The 16,819-nt window shown below is 63.2% G+C and overlaps 1 protein-coding gene and 1 long non-coding RNA gene across 5 annotated transcripts; one reads left to right on the forward strand and one right to left on the reverse strand.

Annotated features, from left to right (window-relative positions):
• Positions 1-339: 339 nt before the first annotated feature.
• Positions 340-4,176, forward strand: LOC125333425. Of its 4 annotated transcripts, none has more exons than XR_007206852.1 (2): positions 340-377; positions 1,042-4,176. It is a non-coding gene; the product is annotated as an uncharacterized LOC125333425 (long non-coding RNA). The 4 variants fall into 4 exon arrangements; XR_007206850.1 differs by having other exon boundaries at positions 345-377; positions 1,039-4,176; XR_007206847.1 differs by lacking the exon at positions 340-377 and adding an exon at positions 658-786 and having other exon boundaries at positions 1,039-4,176.
• Positions 4,177-7,722: 3,546 nt separating this feature from the next.
• On the reverse strand, positions 7,723-11,783 carry PHB1 (prohibitin 1). The gene is made up of 7 exons (XM_048319327.1): positions 11,724-11,783; positions 11,093-11,218; positions 10,582-10,743; positions 9,797-9,939; positions 9,381-9,497; positions 8,615-8,710; positions 7,723-7,997 (listed from the first exon to the last, which is right to left on the reverse strand). Exons 2-7 carry the CDS (start codon positions 11,178-11,180, stop codon positions 7,785-7,787), a joined length of 819 nt encoding a protein of 272 aa, XP_048175284.1. The 5' UTR covers positions 11,181-11,218; positions 11,724-11,783; the 3' UTR covers positions 7,723-7,784.
• Between the last annotated feature and the right edge of the window lie 5,036 nt (positions 11,784-16,819).

Raw genomic sequence — 16,819 nt, forward strand, 5'->3', positions numbered from 1 at the left:
GGGGCCCTCCCTCCCTGCCTTCCCTCCGGCCCCTCCGCTCGGCCCCCGCGCTCGAGTGGCCGCCGCCGCTGCCTCAGCCCGGGGCCGCCGCTCAGGCCCAAGGCGCTGCCGCCGCGGGCGGGCGGACGCAGCTCCCGCTCCCCCTCGGCCGCCGCCGCCGCCGCAGCGCTACGTGGCCGCCGCCGCAGCCGCCGCCGGTCCTCGCGGGGGCGCGCGCGCGCGCGCGCGGGGTTGGGGGGGGGGGGGGGTGGCGGCGGGAGGCGCGCCCCGTGCCTGTACCGGTGCGCGGCGGGAGCGCGCGCGGGGGGGGGGGGCGGGGAGCGCGCTTGTGCGGCGGGAGCGCGCGCGGGCCGAGGCCGCGGTTGAGGGGCCGGGAGGTTTGAGGGGGGACGAGGGGGGGGGTGGTTGCGTGTGTAAGTGCGCGTGTGCGGGAGCGCGGGCGCGCGCGGAGGCGGGGAGGGAACGGACCGTGCTGAGGGGGGAAGGAGGGGGTGGGGGAAACACCACATAGGCCGAGGGGAGCGGGGAGGCGGCGGTTGCGGGATCGGCAAGCACGCGCGTGCGGGAGCGCGGACGGATAACACGAGGGGGAGGGGGGGTAACGCACAGAGCCGGCGGGGAGCGCGCGCGCGCGGGGGCGCGCACGGCTGGAACGGGGGCACACACGGGACACCCATAGGCCGGGGGAGGTGGCGCTGTGCGCATGCGCCGCCGGGGGCCGTTCCCGCGCGCCCGCCCCTTTCCCGCCGCTGCTTCACCTGAGGCGGCGGCGCGCGCGGGGCGCAGGTGAGGCCGGGGGGAGCGGCGCGCATGCGCGGGGGACAGGGAGGGGGCGGCCTGAGGGGCGGGGGGGCGCCTGCCCGTTACCCCGCGCGCGTAATTAGCGACCGTGCCCTAATTAGCGCCGGCAGGTGGTCGCGGAGGTTGTGTGAGGGTGGGGGGGTGTGACGGAGTGGGGGTCGCCCCGGCTCCCCCTCAGCGGGGCCGCCCGCTCGTCCGTTACTCCGCGCGGGTAATTAACAAGCCCGCTCTAATTAGCAGAGCCAGGTGAGCCGGGCAGGCCGTGGCTGCGCTGCGGTAAGCCCGGCTTGAGGCCTCACGGAGTCCCGGGGATGGCTCCTGCCCTCGGAGGTGACGGAGCTGCCCCTCAGGACCAGGTGAGGCCCCAGCGCCTCCTCAGCGAGGCCCCGAGTGATTTGCAGGAGCCTCAGCAGTCGGGCCCTTCTGTTTCGGTGCCAAACCCCAGCTCCCACTTGCTCAAATCTTCCTCTCCCCTTAACACGCTAATGACTACTTAACTCCAGCCTGCGGTTTCTTGATTACACCCTGATGAATGAGAGCGATGTGACAAGGAGCAGCACCTTCGGCAGGTAGTTGGTGACGGGCGTGGGGCTCCTGAAGGTCGGGGCCGCTCCTTCGCAGGCTGGCCCTGCCTTTTCCAGGTGCCACCTCCCCTGGGAAGCTGCAGAGCCTCGGCCACAGCCCCAAAACCACTGCTGGGGCTGTGTAGGAGGGGACAGCGCTGCTGTGGTTTGGGTTTGGCAGCCGTGAAGGAATTAGTGAGAGCAGCAGGCACCGAGAGGGGGAAGGGCACCAACCCCTTTGGCAGCGCTGCTGTTTGCCGAGGACTTCGGGGCTCTCTCTTGCCGCTTTCAGCTTTGAGTTCCTTTCCTAAATCCTTTAGTCCACAATCCCTAGCTGTGGTTGGTTTCCTCATCTGCAAATGCCCCCCTGCCCCCAACAGTGTAGGGCACTGGATTTGAGATTCTGCCAAAAAATCTCGGCGCCCTCACTCCCCCGGAGTTAGAAATACCAAATTCCAGAGGGTTTGACTTGCTCTGGATTCCTGAGCATAAACCCCAGATCTGAGCTCCCTGTGCAGAGCAGGGATTGGAGCTCTCAGAGGCAAATTCAGGCCCAAGTTAAAAGGGCAGGGAAGGCTGGGGAAGCCCCGGGGTGGGATCAGAACAATGCTCCCAGTTTTCCTCCTTGCCCCAGCTATCCCTGGAGCAGGACAGGACACGCTGACCCAGCCCACGGGAGCTGGTGCTGCCTCACCCAGTCCAGAGCTGTTCCAATCTCTGCTGGAAGCGGTCACCTGGAAGAACCTTGGAGTGTGTGGACACTGCTCCATCTGAGCCCAGCGCCCCTGGGCAGTGCAGCCTCTGGAGGAAAAGCAGGGAGATGATGTCAGGGCAGCTGCTGCTGCTGCTGCTGGACACCTCCGTGGATGTGGAGGATGCCAGGTGCTGGAATTCCCTGCCTTAGAGCGGGAAGGAGGAAGTACACCGGGGATTTTTTGTTCCTTGGAAGGTGAACGCACAAGAAGCAGCGACAGAGCCCCTCTCCCAAAGGTGGGATCTCAGCTGAGGGACGACGTAAAACAGAGGAGCACAGAGGAGGAGCAGAGCCATCAACCACTTCCACAGCCACCAAGGGGATCAGATACAAAAATCTCTGGGTTCCTGGCGTGGTGGAAATAAGGGACTTGTCCTCCCAGCCCTGCTGGTGTCCCTCCAGCACCGGGGGTGGCCCAGGGAAGGGGCAGCTGCTGAGAGACTTTTGCTGTCCCCACGCTGTGGTTTGTCCCCAGGGCACCCAGCAGGGCACACTCCCCTGTTGCTGCTTGGCTGAGGCAGCTGACAGCTCCACGGCCCAGTTCCCACAGGGAATTGCTCTCCCCATCCCTCCCTGGGATCCCCAACACGTCAGGCACGGAGAGGGAGGGAAACCAGCCCCGAGCAGCCCCAGCCCCGCAGCTCTGCTCTGAGCACACACCTGCCCCAGAGCCAGAGATCCTTATCTGCCCCATTTCCTCTGCTGCTGGGTGACATCAGAGGCAGCTCTGGCCCTGCTGTGGCTCCTGGTGTCCTTCTCCCCTGCATTTTCCTTCTCTCCAGGTGTAACCAGAGTGGGAAAAACCCTCCTGTGTCAGGTGAAGGTGACACAAATCGTCATCTGCCCCCTGAGCCCCTGCAGTCTCTCAGCTGTGGGTGACATTGGCTTCCCCTACAAACCAGATTTTTTTTGTCTAAGCAGCTTAGGGCCTTTCAGGGTGAAAAGTACAGCAAAAGTAGGAGAACGTGCTGGCCCAGGGGCTGCAGACACAGCAGAACGTGGTGCCACCCACCTGGGGGTTTTTCCTGGAGGCCTGGCTGCTCTGGGCTTGCTGAGGAAGCAGATGGGAGCTGTTGCTGCTCAGGGAGCAGCTCCGGCGCCGTGGGCAGGAGGAGCTCACACAGAGGTGAGCAGATGGCCCCAGCTGGAGGTTGCTGGTGCTGTGGGCAGGATTCGGGGCTCTGCCAGCCCGGGGGCTCGGGGCCGCCTGCTCTGGGTGTTTGACACGGCTTTAGGGCTGGAATGCTCTGGCAGTGCCCAGCCCCGCCGTGCCACGTGAGCTGCGCTGCTCAGGGGCCCAGCTCAGAGCTCTGGGCCTGCCTCATCCCCGTTCCTGCTGGGAGGATTCTTGGGAAAACTCCTCCTCATGGAGCAGCACTGGCCCTTCTTCACCCTGTGCCTGGTGCTGTGTGAGGCCTCCGAATCCTGACAGTGCTGCCTTAGGGACAGCCTGCACCAGCAGGACTTGACACAGCTGGGACAATTTCTCCTTACCCAAAAGAGAAGAGTCCTTGGAGCTTGGTGCTGCTCGAGGATCCTGGAAAGAACAGGCTCTGCGGAGGGAAGCTGAGGCACAGGTGCTGCTGACACCTCCAGCTCTGCAAGCCAGCCAGACTGTCAGGCTTTGTCTTTCAGATCTCCTGCTCAGGATGCCCTGGAGCGATGGGAGAGGAAGCAAAAGGGAAACAAAGGGGTTTTCCTGCTGGATTTTGCCACAGGAAGCTCTGTGCTGTCCGAGGGAGCCGGGCCACCGAGCTCAGAGGCACCGGGGCTTTGAGGCCGTGTCACTGCAGAGGAGAAGTTCAAGCAGAGGAAATTCCTGTTCCCGTTTTCCTTTCCCAGTTCAGTGGAAAGGCACAATTAAAGATTAATTGCCTCCAAATAACAGAGCAGAGCTCACACCCACCAGCACCTCCTTGTGCCTGCGATCAGAGGCAGCTCCGTGTGGGGGTTGTTCACTTTTCTTTGGGGTCCGGGGGGCAGGGGAACACGACTGCGGGATCAGAGCCAGCAGCCTCTGCATGAACACCACCAAAAAGTAAAATTTCCCTTTGGTTAGCCTTGGCTTTGTGCTTTTTTTTTTTTTTTCCCCTTTTTTAGATTCCTCCTGAGGGAAGTTCTAAAGTTCATGCTGGAGCAATTATTAAATACAAACGTCACTGCAGCAGGTGCTGGACGTTTCTGTCTCTGCACTAAAGGACGCCCTCTGCTCACATCGGCATCAGAGGAGTGCAGGAAGGGTCCTTGGCCTTGGCCAGGGTGAGGAACAAACTGGTTTAACTGGAGTCCTTTCCATTCCCACCCCATCTTCCCGAGGCTCACCCTGGAGCCAGGATGTGCCGGGCTGAATTCAGCAGCTCTGATGGAAAACAGGCCCAGGAGGAGCAGCTCAGCCCCGCTGCCAGCCGAGGAATCCTGGATCCAAACTTGACGCTGAGCGTGGCTCCCCATCTCCCAGCCTGCCCTGGGCTGTTATTCCTGCTCTTTTCCACGAGCCCTTCCTCCCGCACCGCCCCTGTTTTTCAGGGTCCCCTTGGACATCAACAGCACAAAGGAGGCCGTGAGGAAACTCCTCCCAGTGCCCGGCTCTCCCCACGCTGCCAGCTCGCTCCGGGGCACGGATTATCCCAGCCTCGGGACCTGCCTGGCCCGGGGAGGCTCCGGCCCGGCTGCAGCAGGAGCAGGTGCCCCTTTCCATGCCCAGCCAGGCGGGTCCCGGCTGCTCCAGAGGCTGCTCCCCGTGCTCCTGGCCGTGTCCTCCTCATGCCAGGCAGGCCGGGGTGTCTGCCACAGAGCAGGCTCGGCTCAGGGAGGGTGAACACAGAGGAAATCAGGCAGCTTCCTGTTTGTTTATGGGGAACAAAAGCCTGGCTGGCTGGTCTGAGCTCCCTGCCACCAGCAAGGAAGGAAAAAGGGAGGAAAAAGTCTCCCAGGAAGCAAAAACCAGTCTGTGCTGCCATTAATCACTGAAAGCACAGAGCTGCAGGGGAACAGCTGCCAGGCTTTTCCCTCCAGCACGGATTAATCACCACAACAACGTTCTGGACCCAAAAACTCAGAGCTGTTTCCTGAAATCCAGCTCAACCAGCTCGCACCTCTGAAGCCATTCCCAGACATTCCTGCAGTTCCCGAGGGAGCCAGGTGAACCTCTGGGAAAGGAGGAAAGCTCGGAGCCCTGCAGGGCTGGGGGGAAAACAGGAATTTGGACCTTTCCGAGTGCTCGAGAAGTGGAAACCTGAAGCTGGAAGGGGCAGCAGAGGGTTCTGAGGAACCTCAGGCAGCTCCTGTGCCAGCTTGAGCTTCTCCTTCCCCACCTGGAGACTCCGTCCGTCCTTGTCCACATCCTGTCCTGGCCAGGGTGACCTCGGGGCTCTGCTGTCGCCACGGGTGGCCACCTCTGGGCCGATTGCTGCTGCCACCTGGTGGGAACCAGCCCGGCCCTGCTGCTCCTCGGGGTGTCCCCCTGAGCCTGGAAAAGGGCACCTCGGGACAAGGCACCTCTGGAAAAGGACACTTCTTCCCATCCTTCCTGTCACGGCGAGCAGCAAAGCTGCACCTCCGCCACTCACCCGCACAACACCCCCAGCTCTGCGATGTCGGTGCCAAACGGGACAACTGGAGAACCACAGAACAGCTGGGGTTGGAAGGGACCTCTGGAGCTCCTCTAGTCCCAGGCAGGGCCACCGGGAGAGCAGCTGGAAGATGGGAAGGTCCAGGAGCACCTGGTGGGATGTTGGTGTGAGGGAGAGCCGAGAGGAGGGCACTGAGTGCCCTTTGATGGGGATTAAAAGCTGTCAGATACACTGAATTTGGGGAGTTTGGGCAAACAGGTGGCAGAAAGGGAAAGAACCAGGCCAGGAAAGCATTCCCAGGCTCCCCAGGGAATGGGCACATTCCCAAGGCTGCCAGAGCTCCAGGAGCTTTTGGACAATACTCCCAGGGATGCACAGGGTGGGAGTTTGGAGTGAATCGAACCAGGAGCTGGGCTGGATGAGCCCTGTGGGTCCCCTGTAACTCAGGACATTCCATGATTCATTTGGAACCCCGATCTCTCAGCAGAGGAGAGAAAAGGGAACGTTTGTAGGTAGAATCACCCCCAAAAGCCAAGGAAATGGCGAATAATCGGCCCCAGGGGCCACCGAGGGAGCCTCAGGCACCTCCTCCAGAGGGGCCAACAGCAAAGGCAGCAGGAAATGCTCCCCACTCCCTGGAAATGCAGAGCCCCGGGAGCTGGGAAGGGATTGCAGCCACACTCTGCAGAGCCCAACACCTGGAGCGCGAAACTGAGAGGGGAACGCAGGAAACGCCGTGGGAGGGTTCAAAAGGAGCCTTGGGAGCCGAGTGGGAGCTGCCCTCAGAGCGTCTGGAGCGGGAGAGCAGAGGAATAAAGAGCTCCAGAGGGGAAGGAGGTCTGGAAGTTATTTGGGAGTTGTGCACCCGACTCAGCTGCCTGAAACCCCGTGTGAGCTCAGGCACCTCATCACCGCTGCAGGCAGAAAGGGCAGGAGAGGCTTCCCAGGGCTCCAGAGGCTGTAGGGGGGATGTGGAGAGTGAAAGGAGCCCGCACCGCACAGCAGCACCCTCAGGGCAGCACTGACACCCGGGCCAGGCCGTTCCTGAGGGACACCAGGCCCCAGGTGAAGCCCAGGATGGTGCCAGGCTGGAACCGTGCAGGGAAAAGGCTCCACAGTGCCACTCTTACCTCAGGAACGCCGTGAAAACTCACAGGCGAAGCTTTGAAGCTGTCGGGATCAATCCCTCTTTGCCTGTGCCAAGACTCTTCCCAGCTACCCCAGCCCGTGCCCCACTGACCCCAACCTCCCTCTCTCCTGAGACAGCAGCAGAAAAAGAAGCAGCAACCCACGGTGCCACCCTTGGGACTGTGACATTTATTGAAGGCTGGTTACACAATCACACCCATCACATCCTCCTCACAGTTCAGCTTCCCTCAGTAAAAGGAGCATGGATGGAACAGAGGATTTCTGCCCGAGCCTCGGAGCAGCGAGGGGCTGGGACAGGAGCCCACGGGGCAGGAGAGGGGGACAGCTCAGGGGGAGAACGAGGAGATGTCCCGGATCCAGGAGGATTTCCTGCACAGGAACTCCCCTCTCCACCGTGCCAGAGGGGATCTCTGCTCCTCTCACCCAGCGCCGCGGCTGCCACAGGCACAGCAGAGCCCCTGCCCCAAGCTGAGGTGGCCCCTGGCTCTCAGGTGACACCTGGAGAGGACTGGCTTGGCTGAGGGCCCTGAGCATCGCTGTCCCACAGCCCAGGAGGTGTGGGATGGCCCCGGCCAGCCTGAAGGCACTGAGGCAGCTCTGAGACCTGATCGATGCAGCACCCAGGGCCAGGGACTCACCTGGGCTTCATCCCAGGACAACTCTGCTCCTGGTGCTCAAACTGCCTGGAAAGGGGCACTTCCCAAACCTCCCCGAGCCACTGAAGCCACCGCTGTGACCGCCCAGGGGAGGAACCGCAGGCCTGGTGTCGCGAGCGTTCGCTTTTATTTGATTACCCATCCCAAAATCCCTCCAATTGCCAAATTTCCGTTCCCTCCGCGAGGAAATTGCAATGATTTTTTTTTTTCCTTTCCTTTTTTTTTTTTTCTTTTTTTGTTTTGTTTTGCTGTTCTTCTGCTGGCGTGGGCAGGGCAGGCAGGGGCTGGCTCACTGTGGCAGCTGCAGCAGCACGGACTGTCCCGAGGGCAGGTAGGTGATGTTGCGGGAGCGCGAGAGCTGGTACGCGATGTCCTCGGCCGCCTCCAGCTTGCGCAGCTCGATCAGCCCGTCCCCCGCCGTGGCCAGCGAGTTGGCAATCAGCTCTGCAGCCTTGGAGTCGCCTTCTGCAGAGATCACCGCCGCCTTCTTCTGCTGCTCAGCCTGCGAGGAAAACGGGGAAGAAAAGGGACGGGCAGCGCAGGAAGCGAGAGCGGAATGAACGGACGGAACTGCGCCGCCCCACCCCGCGGGGGTTCCCCCCTGCCAGGGTCAGGATAAAATGGTTCTGGTTTAGGGTTGTGTTCTTTAAACTGGTTTGCTGCAACTCTGGGAAAAAACAGAAGCCAATTTGGCTACTGTGGGAGAAGAAAAAAAGCCAATTTCAAACTGAATTTCAAGCTGGTTTTTGACCCCATCCATCCCACCCAGAGATCCCGATTATTTTGCAGTCCCTAGGGATGCTCCCAAACCCGGAGCTCTCCAGTCAGCTGAAATCTGAGATGACACAACAGCCGTTAATCCCATTCTCCTGCTGGAGACTCCCAGAAATCCTCCAGTGCGAGTCAAAGCAGCTGGAGTGACCCAGGAACAAGCAATGAGCACGGCCGCAGGCCAGGGTGGAGAGAGGAGCCTTCTCCAGCTGGGAGTAGGTTTATGCTGGATATTTGGGAAAACGTTTCTGTTCAGCATTCCAGGAAGGCTGGGACAGGATATTCAAAGGAAAAACCCCTGGAGTGGGAAGGAGAGGCAGCCCCAAGGTTCTCAGAAGGACAGGATACCTTCTCCACGATGAACCTGGCGCGCTCTGCCTCCTGCTGCGCCACCTGCTTCATCTCCACCGCCTCCGTGAACTCCTTGCCAAAGGTCAGGTGGGTCTGGGGGGCACAAACCAAACAGGTCATGGCAGGGACAGATCCCAGCAGCTCTGGGATGGGGATGGAAACAAACTGGGAACAGGTGGGGATCCCATCCCCATCCCTGTCCCGGTGTGCTCAGCCCGCTGCCACCTCCTGGATGGGGCATGGGAAAGCTCCAGAAACAAAGTGTCCAGGCTGCCTCCTGCACCTCCCTGTGCTCCCAGCAGGAAAACCCCAGGCAAAGAGGGAGAGGTGTGCAAGCCTGATTACAACATTTAACTTACAAAGGGATAAACTGAACTTATAAAGGGAGGTGGGAGGGCAGAGCTCCCTCCTTGGGTATCTCAGCAGGTTCCAGGAGGAACCCTTTGTAGGAAAAGCTGCTGTCCAAGTGGGGATTTTCACTGCTGGTGCTTCCTGTGGAGCTGCTGCCAAATCCCAAACCACCTGCAGCGCCATCCATCACCCTCAGCAGCATCTGCTCCTGGTGGAGCTGCAAAAGCCCTGCACAGGGAGGGCTTGGACACCCAGGGGCCACCAAGGGCTGCCCAAGGTCGCAGGGACAAAACCAGAGCTGTGACCCCGGCATCCTTCCAAACACAGTGTCCAAATGTCCGAACGTCCAGCCCACCATCCTCCGGCCACCCTTCTCTCCAAAGGGGGAAATGGGAAATGGGAAAACTCTCACCAAGGACACGTCGTCCAGGATGAGGCCGAAGGTCGCCGCTCTCTCCGTGAGGTCCTCGCTGACCTGCCTGGACACCAGCTCCCGCTGGGTGATCAGCTCCCCGGCGTCAAAGCGAGCCTGCAACGGGCAGACACTTCTGGCAACGGGCAGCGGCAGGACACGGCCTCCGGCTGCACCAGCGTGGACAGCAGGAGGCCTTTCCCCACCAAAAAGGGCTGCCCAGGGAGGTCTGGAGTCCCCATCCTGGGAGTGTCCAAGGCCAGGGTGGACGGGGTGTGGAGCCCCTGGCAGGGGGTGGAGCTGGAGGAGCTTTCAGGTCCCTTCCCACCCAAACCAGGCTGGAATTCTGCGGTTCCAGGGCACAGCACATTCCCCACTCCCTGCCAGGGCAGTGCAGCAGCTCAGGGCGTGCTCACCACCACAGACTTGAGGATCTCGGTGGTGATGGAGGGCAGCACGCGCTCGTCGTAGTCCTCGCCGATGCTGGTGAAGATGCGGGGCAGCTGGGCGGTCACGGGCCGGAACAGGATCCGCAGCGTGATGTTCACGTTCTGCAGGTCTGGGGAGCAGCACAGGGTCAGCGAGGGACCTCTCCTCTCCAGTGCAGCAGGAGGAGGAGGAGGAATAAACTCCCCAACTTGGGTTTGCCAGAAAAAATGAGTTGGTTTCACTCCCCTTTTTCCCCTGGGATCCAACTGCGCTCTGCTGTAAAGGGAGAATTCCAACCCCACCTGTGTCACCTGCTCCAGGTGACCCTGCATGAGCTGCAGAGCTCAGGAGGTCCCTTCCAACCCAAACTCCTTGGGGTTCAGTGATTTACAGCACCAAAGGAAGAGTTCTTTAACCCGTCCTTTATTAAAGAGATCAAACCACTCCTGACTGTTCTGAACACATGGGATCTCCACGGAATCAAGGAGTGGTTGGGGTTGGAAGGGACCTCTGGAGATGACCCAGCCCAACCCCCTGCCAAGGCAGGGTCACCTGGAGCGGGTGACACAGGTGGAATGTCTGGATCCAGAGAGGGACACTCCAGGCCCTTCCTGGTCACCTGTCCAGTGCTTGGTCCCTCAAAGTGGAACTCGTTTAACGTTTCTGGCCCTTTCTCCACAGCCTGGGCTTTAGGACCACAGTTCCACATCCAGCAGGGTAAACCCAAAGCCCTGGATCCCCTGGATCCAGTGTCCCCGGGGCCAGCACCCACCTTTGCTGCCGGTGATGACGGGGATGTTGCGGGGCCGCGAGCGGCAGTCGAAGATGATGGGTTTCTGCACCCAGGGGATCAGGAAATGGGTCCCTTCTCCCACCACCACGTCCTGGACCCCCCGGAACCGGTCAAAGATCACAGCTCTGTGTCCTGCATCCACTGGGGAGGGAAAGAGCACGTCAGGGATGTCACTGCTGCCACCAACGCCACGGGAACGGGGCGGCTGGGAGGGTTAAAGCCTTAATTAACAGCAGAGCAGGGAATTAATGGGATCATTTAGGGCAAAAAAGCAAAGAGAAGCTGCAGATGGAACTCTAGGGCCTCCCAGTCTGCTCCCCATGGAGCAGCTCTGTGACTTTTGGAGAAAGGAACTCACAATGCTCGTGGTATAAACAGCCGTGCGAGGCCTCAGTCTGTCTTTATTGGGCAATAAAAGCAGTGAGAAGTCAAGACTTGGACGAAAATACAGAATAAAGCGATCGGGGAGCGCTCAGCTCGTCCCACTCACCGTTGTAAAGAGCAGAGTTGACAACTCCGCCCGCCACAGCCAAGCCCAGACCGAGCTTCCCGATGCTCTCGAACACCTTCGCAGCCATTTCACAGCTCCAGCTCCAGCCCCCGCTCCAAAACCCTCCTGCAAAACCCCCCCGGGCCGGTCAAAGCCCACTGAGCACGGCCGGGGTGCTGCGGGGGTCCCTGGGGATCGACCCCCGCCCGGAATCCCGAACCACCCCGGGCAGGGCAGCCCCGCCTCGGGGTCTCCCTCGGCCCCACAAACACCTCAGCCCCGGGGGTCTCCTCAGCCCGGGGGTCTCCCCCCGCGACCCCTCCCCAGGCTCTGACCCTGCGGCCCCGCAGCACCCCGGACACCCCTCCAGGACCCCTCCCAGCTCTCCCCGTCCCCCCACAGCCCGACCCCCGCACCCCGAACGCCCCCCAGGCCTCCCCCTCCCCGCTCCCTCCTAGGCCGCTCGCCCCCAGCACGGGCACCCCACGGGCCAAGGCCTCGCTGTCTCCAGCCCGCCCGCCCGCCCTCAGGCCGCGGCTCGGTCCCGGCTCGGCTCCCCCCGGTCCCGGGGCCGCCGGGGCCCGGACCCACCGCCGCCCCCCGGCCCCGCCGCTCCCGCCGCGCCGCTGACCTCCACATGAATCCGCGGCCGCCCGCCCCAGCGCGCCTGCGCGCCAGGCCAAGACGCGCGCTCCTCATTGGCCCGCGCCTCCCGTGCCTTTCTGGGATGGGTAGTTCTCTGCCACCATGCGCTCTGCAGGGCAGCCTACAGTTCCCGGTGTGCCCCGCGGCGGCCCGCTGGCTGAGCAAAGTAGCGCACTATTGGCTGGGGCTTCACGCTACGCGCAAGGCCTCTTGGGAGATGTAGTCCTGGTGGAGGGGAGGCATGTGGGGGGCGTGCGGGGACGGGGGACATGCGGGGGACAGGGGACGGGCAGCACGTCCTGCTTACAGAACCCCAGAACAGGCCGGGAGGGGACCTCTGGAGACCACCCAGTCCATCCCCCTGCCATGGCAGGGTCACCTGGAGCCGGTGACAGGGGTGGCTTGGGATGTCTGGGTCCAGAGAGGGACACGCCAGGCCCTCCCTGTCACCTGTGCCTGCCACCCTCCATGGAAAATTATTCCTCCTGTTGAGGTGGAACTCGTGGTTTAGTTTCTGGCCATTGTTCCTGGTCCTGGCACCGCTGAACCGAGTCTGACACCTCCCGGAGACACTTCCCTGGCTTGGCGGGATCCCCTCTCCGCCCTCCCTTCCCAGCCTAACCAGGCCCAGCTCCCGCTCTCTCCTCATCCGAGATGCTCCAGACCCCAGACCGTCTTTGTGGCCTCCCTCGGACCCTCTCCAGCAGGCTCCTTGTCTTTCCCGAGCTGTGGACACCGGCATTAAACGTTCCTCCCTCGTCCCGGGGGAAAAGGGGCCCGGAGCCGCTGTGCCCCTGCGGACACAGGTCCCTCATTCCCCGGCCGTGTCCCCTCCTGTCCCCTCCTGTTCCCGGAGCCGCTAGAGGGAAGCAGCGCTCTCCCTTTGGCTCCGGGAATCCCGGAGAACAGGGAAAAAAGAGAGGGAATTAAAAAAAAAAACCCTCCCCAAAAGCCTGGCCCGGGGAGCCGCCGGGGTGGGCTCCGCTCCGAGGGGACCCCGCCGGGCACCGGGGGCTTTGTGCCCCTCCCCGGCAGCGTCTGGGGATGGGAACGGAGCCTAAGCCCTTCCTCAGAGCCCAGCGGATCCCGGGAGCAACCAGGGAGTGTCGTGTCACTCCCCTGAGCTTGTGTCACCTCCGTGAGGGGAAACTGAGGCACGGCGCTGCTCAGCACCCCGGCCAATGGGGGGACAGAGAGGGACCCAAACAGCAGGGACAGGTCCCAGCTGATGGCCCCAGGCCCCAGTTCTCAGCTGTCGGTGCCTCCATCCAGCCCCAAACCAACCTCTGGTGGCAAAGCCGTGAACGCCCGGGGGGTTCTTCCCGTCGGAGGCGGGGTCCAACAAGGTGAAACTCATTAAAGCCGGGACTGACGGAGCTGGGGGACCGGGATTTGCACCCCCCGAGCTCTGCCTGCCGCTCACCCCACGTTTGTGCTGCCCATTCCCTTTTCCCTGCGGGATCAGCGCTGCCCGTTCACACAGAACGGGGACAAAGGCTCGTGGCCCTGGGGATTTTTGGGCCCGGGCCCGGGTTTTTGGGATGGGAGCTGCGGGAGCCGCCGGCTCGGAGCCGGTGCCACCCTCGGCAGCAGCCGGGAGCAGAAAGGGGCCTTTGTGCAGGGACCCTGCGGCCGCTGGTTCGGGGGGGACGCGGTGACACGGGCTGGCCACACGGGCTGGCCACTGCCGGGGGCACCCAGAGCGTCCCCCCACAGCCTCCGAGCTGTCCCGGCTCTGTGGGATGGGGAATGTGGGGTCCGGGATGGAGGTGAGGGGCTGGGAGCATCTGGGGGAAGGGATAGGGGGGCATGGAAGGCCCCAAAATTGAGCTTGGGACCCCGTTTTTGGGTGACGGCTGTGGGATTGCACCCCAAAATAGAGCTGGGACCCCCCCCTGCCAGTGATGGCTGTGGAACCGCACCCCAAAACAGCGCTGGGCCCCCTCCCTTGAGCCTCTCCCCGAGGCTGCCGTCCGGTTTTGGGGGGACATTTCCTCCACGGGCAGCGCGGGCGGCTCAAGAAGGGCTCATTGTCCCCACCGGCCCCGGGAGGGAACAAAGCGCCTCCTCTTCTCCACCCCCCGCTCCCAAAAAACCCTCGGCACGAAACCGCCAAGCGCGGAGGCTCCCGGCGCCCGCTGACCCCGGCGGGGCCGGGACGGATCCGCGGCGGTTCCAGGGCACGGCCACGCCCGGCCGGAGCCGCGGCTTTGGCAGGAACGGGGTTTTTCCACCCCAAATCCGCTGTGGGGTTGATCCGTGCGCGGCGGGACGGGACTGGCGCTGATCCCCCTCCCACCCACCGCGTCCTCCGGGGGGTCCCGGCCCTGCCCGGGGGGTCCCGGCCCGGCCCAAACCCGAATTAGGCTCAATAAGCGTTGAAATTAAATTAGCGAAACTGCATTAAAGCCCTGCGAGGACGCGGCTCGGGGTGGAAACGGCCTTAATGTGATTTCAGCCGAGTTCCCTGCCGCGATTTGCAAGTCAGGGAAATCGAATTAGGGCTGTTTGCATTCTGAGCTCTGTCCGCACGGCCCCGTCCTGCGGCTGAATTAATCTGCTTTAAACCCCAGCCTGTCTTTCACTCAGACAGCTTCACCTGACTCGCCCCGGGGAAGCAGAAAACCCCCCCGGGCGGGCACAGGGACCCCATGGCAGGCGCGGGTTTGGGGGTGGGAAGTCGTGGAGGCTTTGGGGAGCAGCAGGGTTATCCCGAATCCCATCAGGGAATGATGTGGGGCGCAGCCCCGAGCTGAACCCCGCCGTGCCGGGCTCCGCAGAGCCGGGATCGGGGTGCGAGCACCCCCGTTCTCCGCAGCCCGGGGTCCCCGCGGCTCGGCGGGCGCCAGGGCCGGGGTTCCTCGCTGCTCCGCGATGGTTATCGGCGCTTTAACCGAGTTTCCTCCGCGCCGGGAGCCAGCTGGATCCGGCTGCGTTATCCCCGCTCCGGGAAGGCTCCGCTGGCTGGCAATTGTCACCCGGCAGCTCCAGGGAAATCGGGACCGGGCCGGGGGAAAGCGCAGCCCTCCCAAAACCCCGCAGCCCCTTTGGTGCCCAAGCGTCCTCCCCGCCTTCTCCCCATCCTCCTCTTCCTCGGGCCCGCAGCAAATCCGCCGTGAAGGGGTTTGGGCACCAAAAGGTGACCCCGAGGGTCTGGGGACATCCCAGGAGCTGCAAAAGGCTCCTGTCCCCCTCTCCCCGCGCAGGTATCGCCATAGACGGCTGCAATTAAAAGGGAGTTAATGACTTAATGAATCCTAACCCAATCCCCCTCATTAGCGCGTGAACCGCTGACCCTCCCTGGCTGCGGCCGCCGGCGCTGGAATCGCGCAGCTTTTCCTTTCCTTCCAGGGATTTAATGTCCTGGAGAGGGGAGAAAGTGGGGGCTGGAGGGCAGGGACTGGAAAGCCCGGCCTGGAGGGGGGACACCCCAAATCCCCCCATCCCTGCTGGCCCCGGGACAAATCCTGCCCTCTCGGGGACAAGTCCTGCACTTCCCGGGACAAGTCCTGCTCTCCTCGGGAAAAACCTCGGCCTCTCCGGCCGCCCCGTCCGCCGCCGGACAAAGGCACTTCAGTGTCCTCTCCCGCAGCTGCCGTGGGGCCGGAGCCCCTTCCGCCGCCGGGGGGGCTCCGAGGGCCCCGATCCCGCCGGGAGCAGCCGGGCTGAGCATCCCGGTCCAGCCGTTTCCAAGGATACTGCCGGGGGGTCAGGGAGAGGTCTGGGATGTTCCAGTCTTCCTGTAGCGTCCTTAATTGCTCATTTATTTAGAGCAATTAGTCCCAGGTGCTTGTCCGCGGTTGGGTGACCCCGGCGGGTCCCTCCTCATCCCGGCCCGGCCATTCCAAGCCTCGGGATCGATCGGCTCCTGGCGAAGGAGGAGTCCCCCCCCCCCCAGCCCTGAGCCACGTTCACATCCCTGCCCCGTGACCTTGTCCCTGTCCCTGTCCCAGCTCATCCCCCGCGGGAGGGATGGGATGGGATGGGGTGTGGGGGATGCTGTGGCCCCCCGGGATGTGCAGCCCTTTGGAGCAGGGGATCCGCCCGGAGCATCCCCGGGGGCCGCGGAGATCCCTGGAAAGCGCCTCCCCCCGTTTTCCTGTGTCTCGGAGGAGCAGGAGCGGCCGCCGCGGGGAACAATCCGGGGCTTTGTGGAGCAGGACCCACCCGGGGGCGGCCGGCGGGGTCAGCGAGCCCCCGCTGCCTTCTGTGCCTCGGGCAGAGCCCCGGGGGGACGGGGGGGCACAGCGCGGGGCCCTCGGCTGGGAACGGGGGCAGGAACGGGCAGGGGGAGAGCAGCGGGGGGGGCACGGACACCGGGGGGGTCACAGATATCGGGGGTCACTGATGTCGGGGGTCACTGATGTCGGGGGTTGTCGGGGATCACAGATATCGGGGATCACAGATATCCGGGGTCACAGGCATTGGGGGGTCACAGACATCGGGGGATCACTGATATAGGGGGATCACTGATATAGGGGGGTCACAGATGTCGGGGGATCACTCATATCGGGGGGTCACAGATATCGGGGCTCACACCTGGGGGCTCCCATCCCCTGCCCTTTCCCCCCCAGCACAACCTCTGCCACCTCTGCCTTTTATCAGCCTGGCTGGGTGGCCCACGGCGGGGGGGTTGGTGGCCCACGGGGGTTTTCGATGGCCCACAGAGGCTTCGACAGCCCCGCCCTCTGTCTGAGCACCCCCAGCGCCTCCATTTCCCCCCTCCCGTGTCTGCTGGGCCGGGGCCTTTGGCTGCCAAATGCGTCTCCATCGCTCCCCAGGCGTCACTTCCCCCATGGCTCCATCCCAGCGTTCCCATTCCCTGGCACCGGGAGCGCTCCCAGATGGGACCTCTCTGCTGCCTCCTCCCCCGCGCGCCCCGATTCCAGGGCGCGTTAATTGCCCGCCGATTGATTCCCCAAATTCCCCGCTGACTCCCATTAGGGCGGCTTGGAGGATCCTGGGAAAGGGGCAGGACGGATCCGGCTGCACTCGGATCACAGAATCGAGGGGGGAAAAAGCTGAAAAAGCCACTTTTGGGGGGGGGGGGCTCGGCGCTGGCCGGGGTGCAGTGGGGGCTCC

The sequence above is a fragment of the Corvus hawaiiensis genome, chromosome 1 (assembly GCF_020740725.1).
Source record: "Corvus hawaiiensis isolate bCorHaw1 chromosome 1, bCorHaw1.pri.cur, whole genome shotgun sequence".
In the NCBI taxonomy this organism is placed as follows: Eukaryota; Metazoa; Chordata; class Aves; order Passeriformes; family Corvidae; genus Corvus; species Corvus hawaiiensis.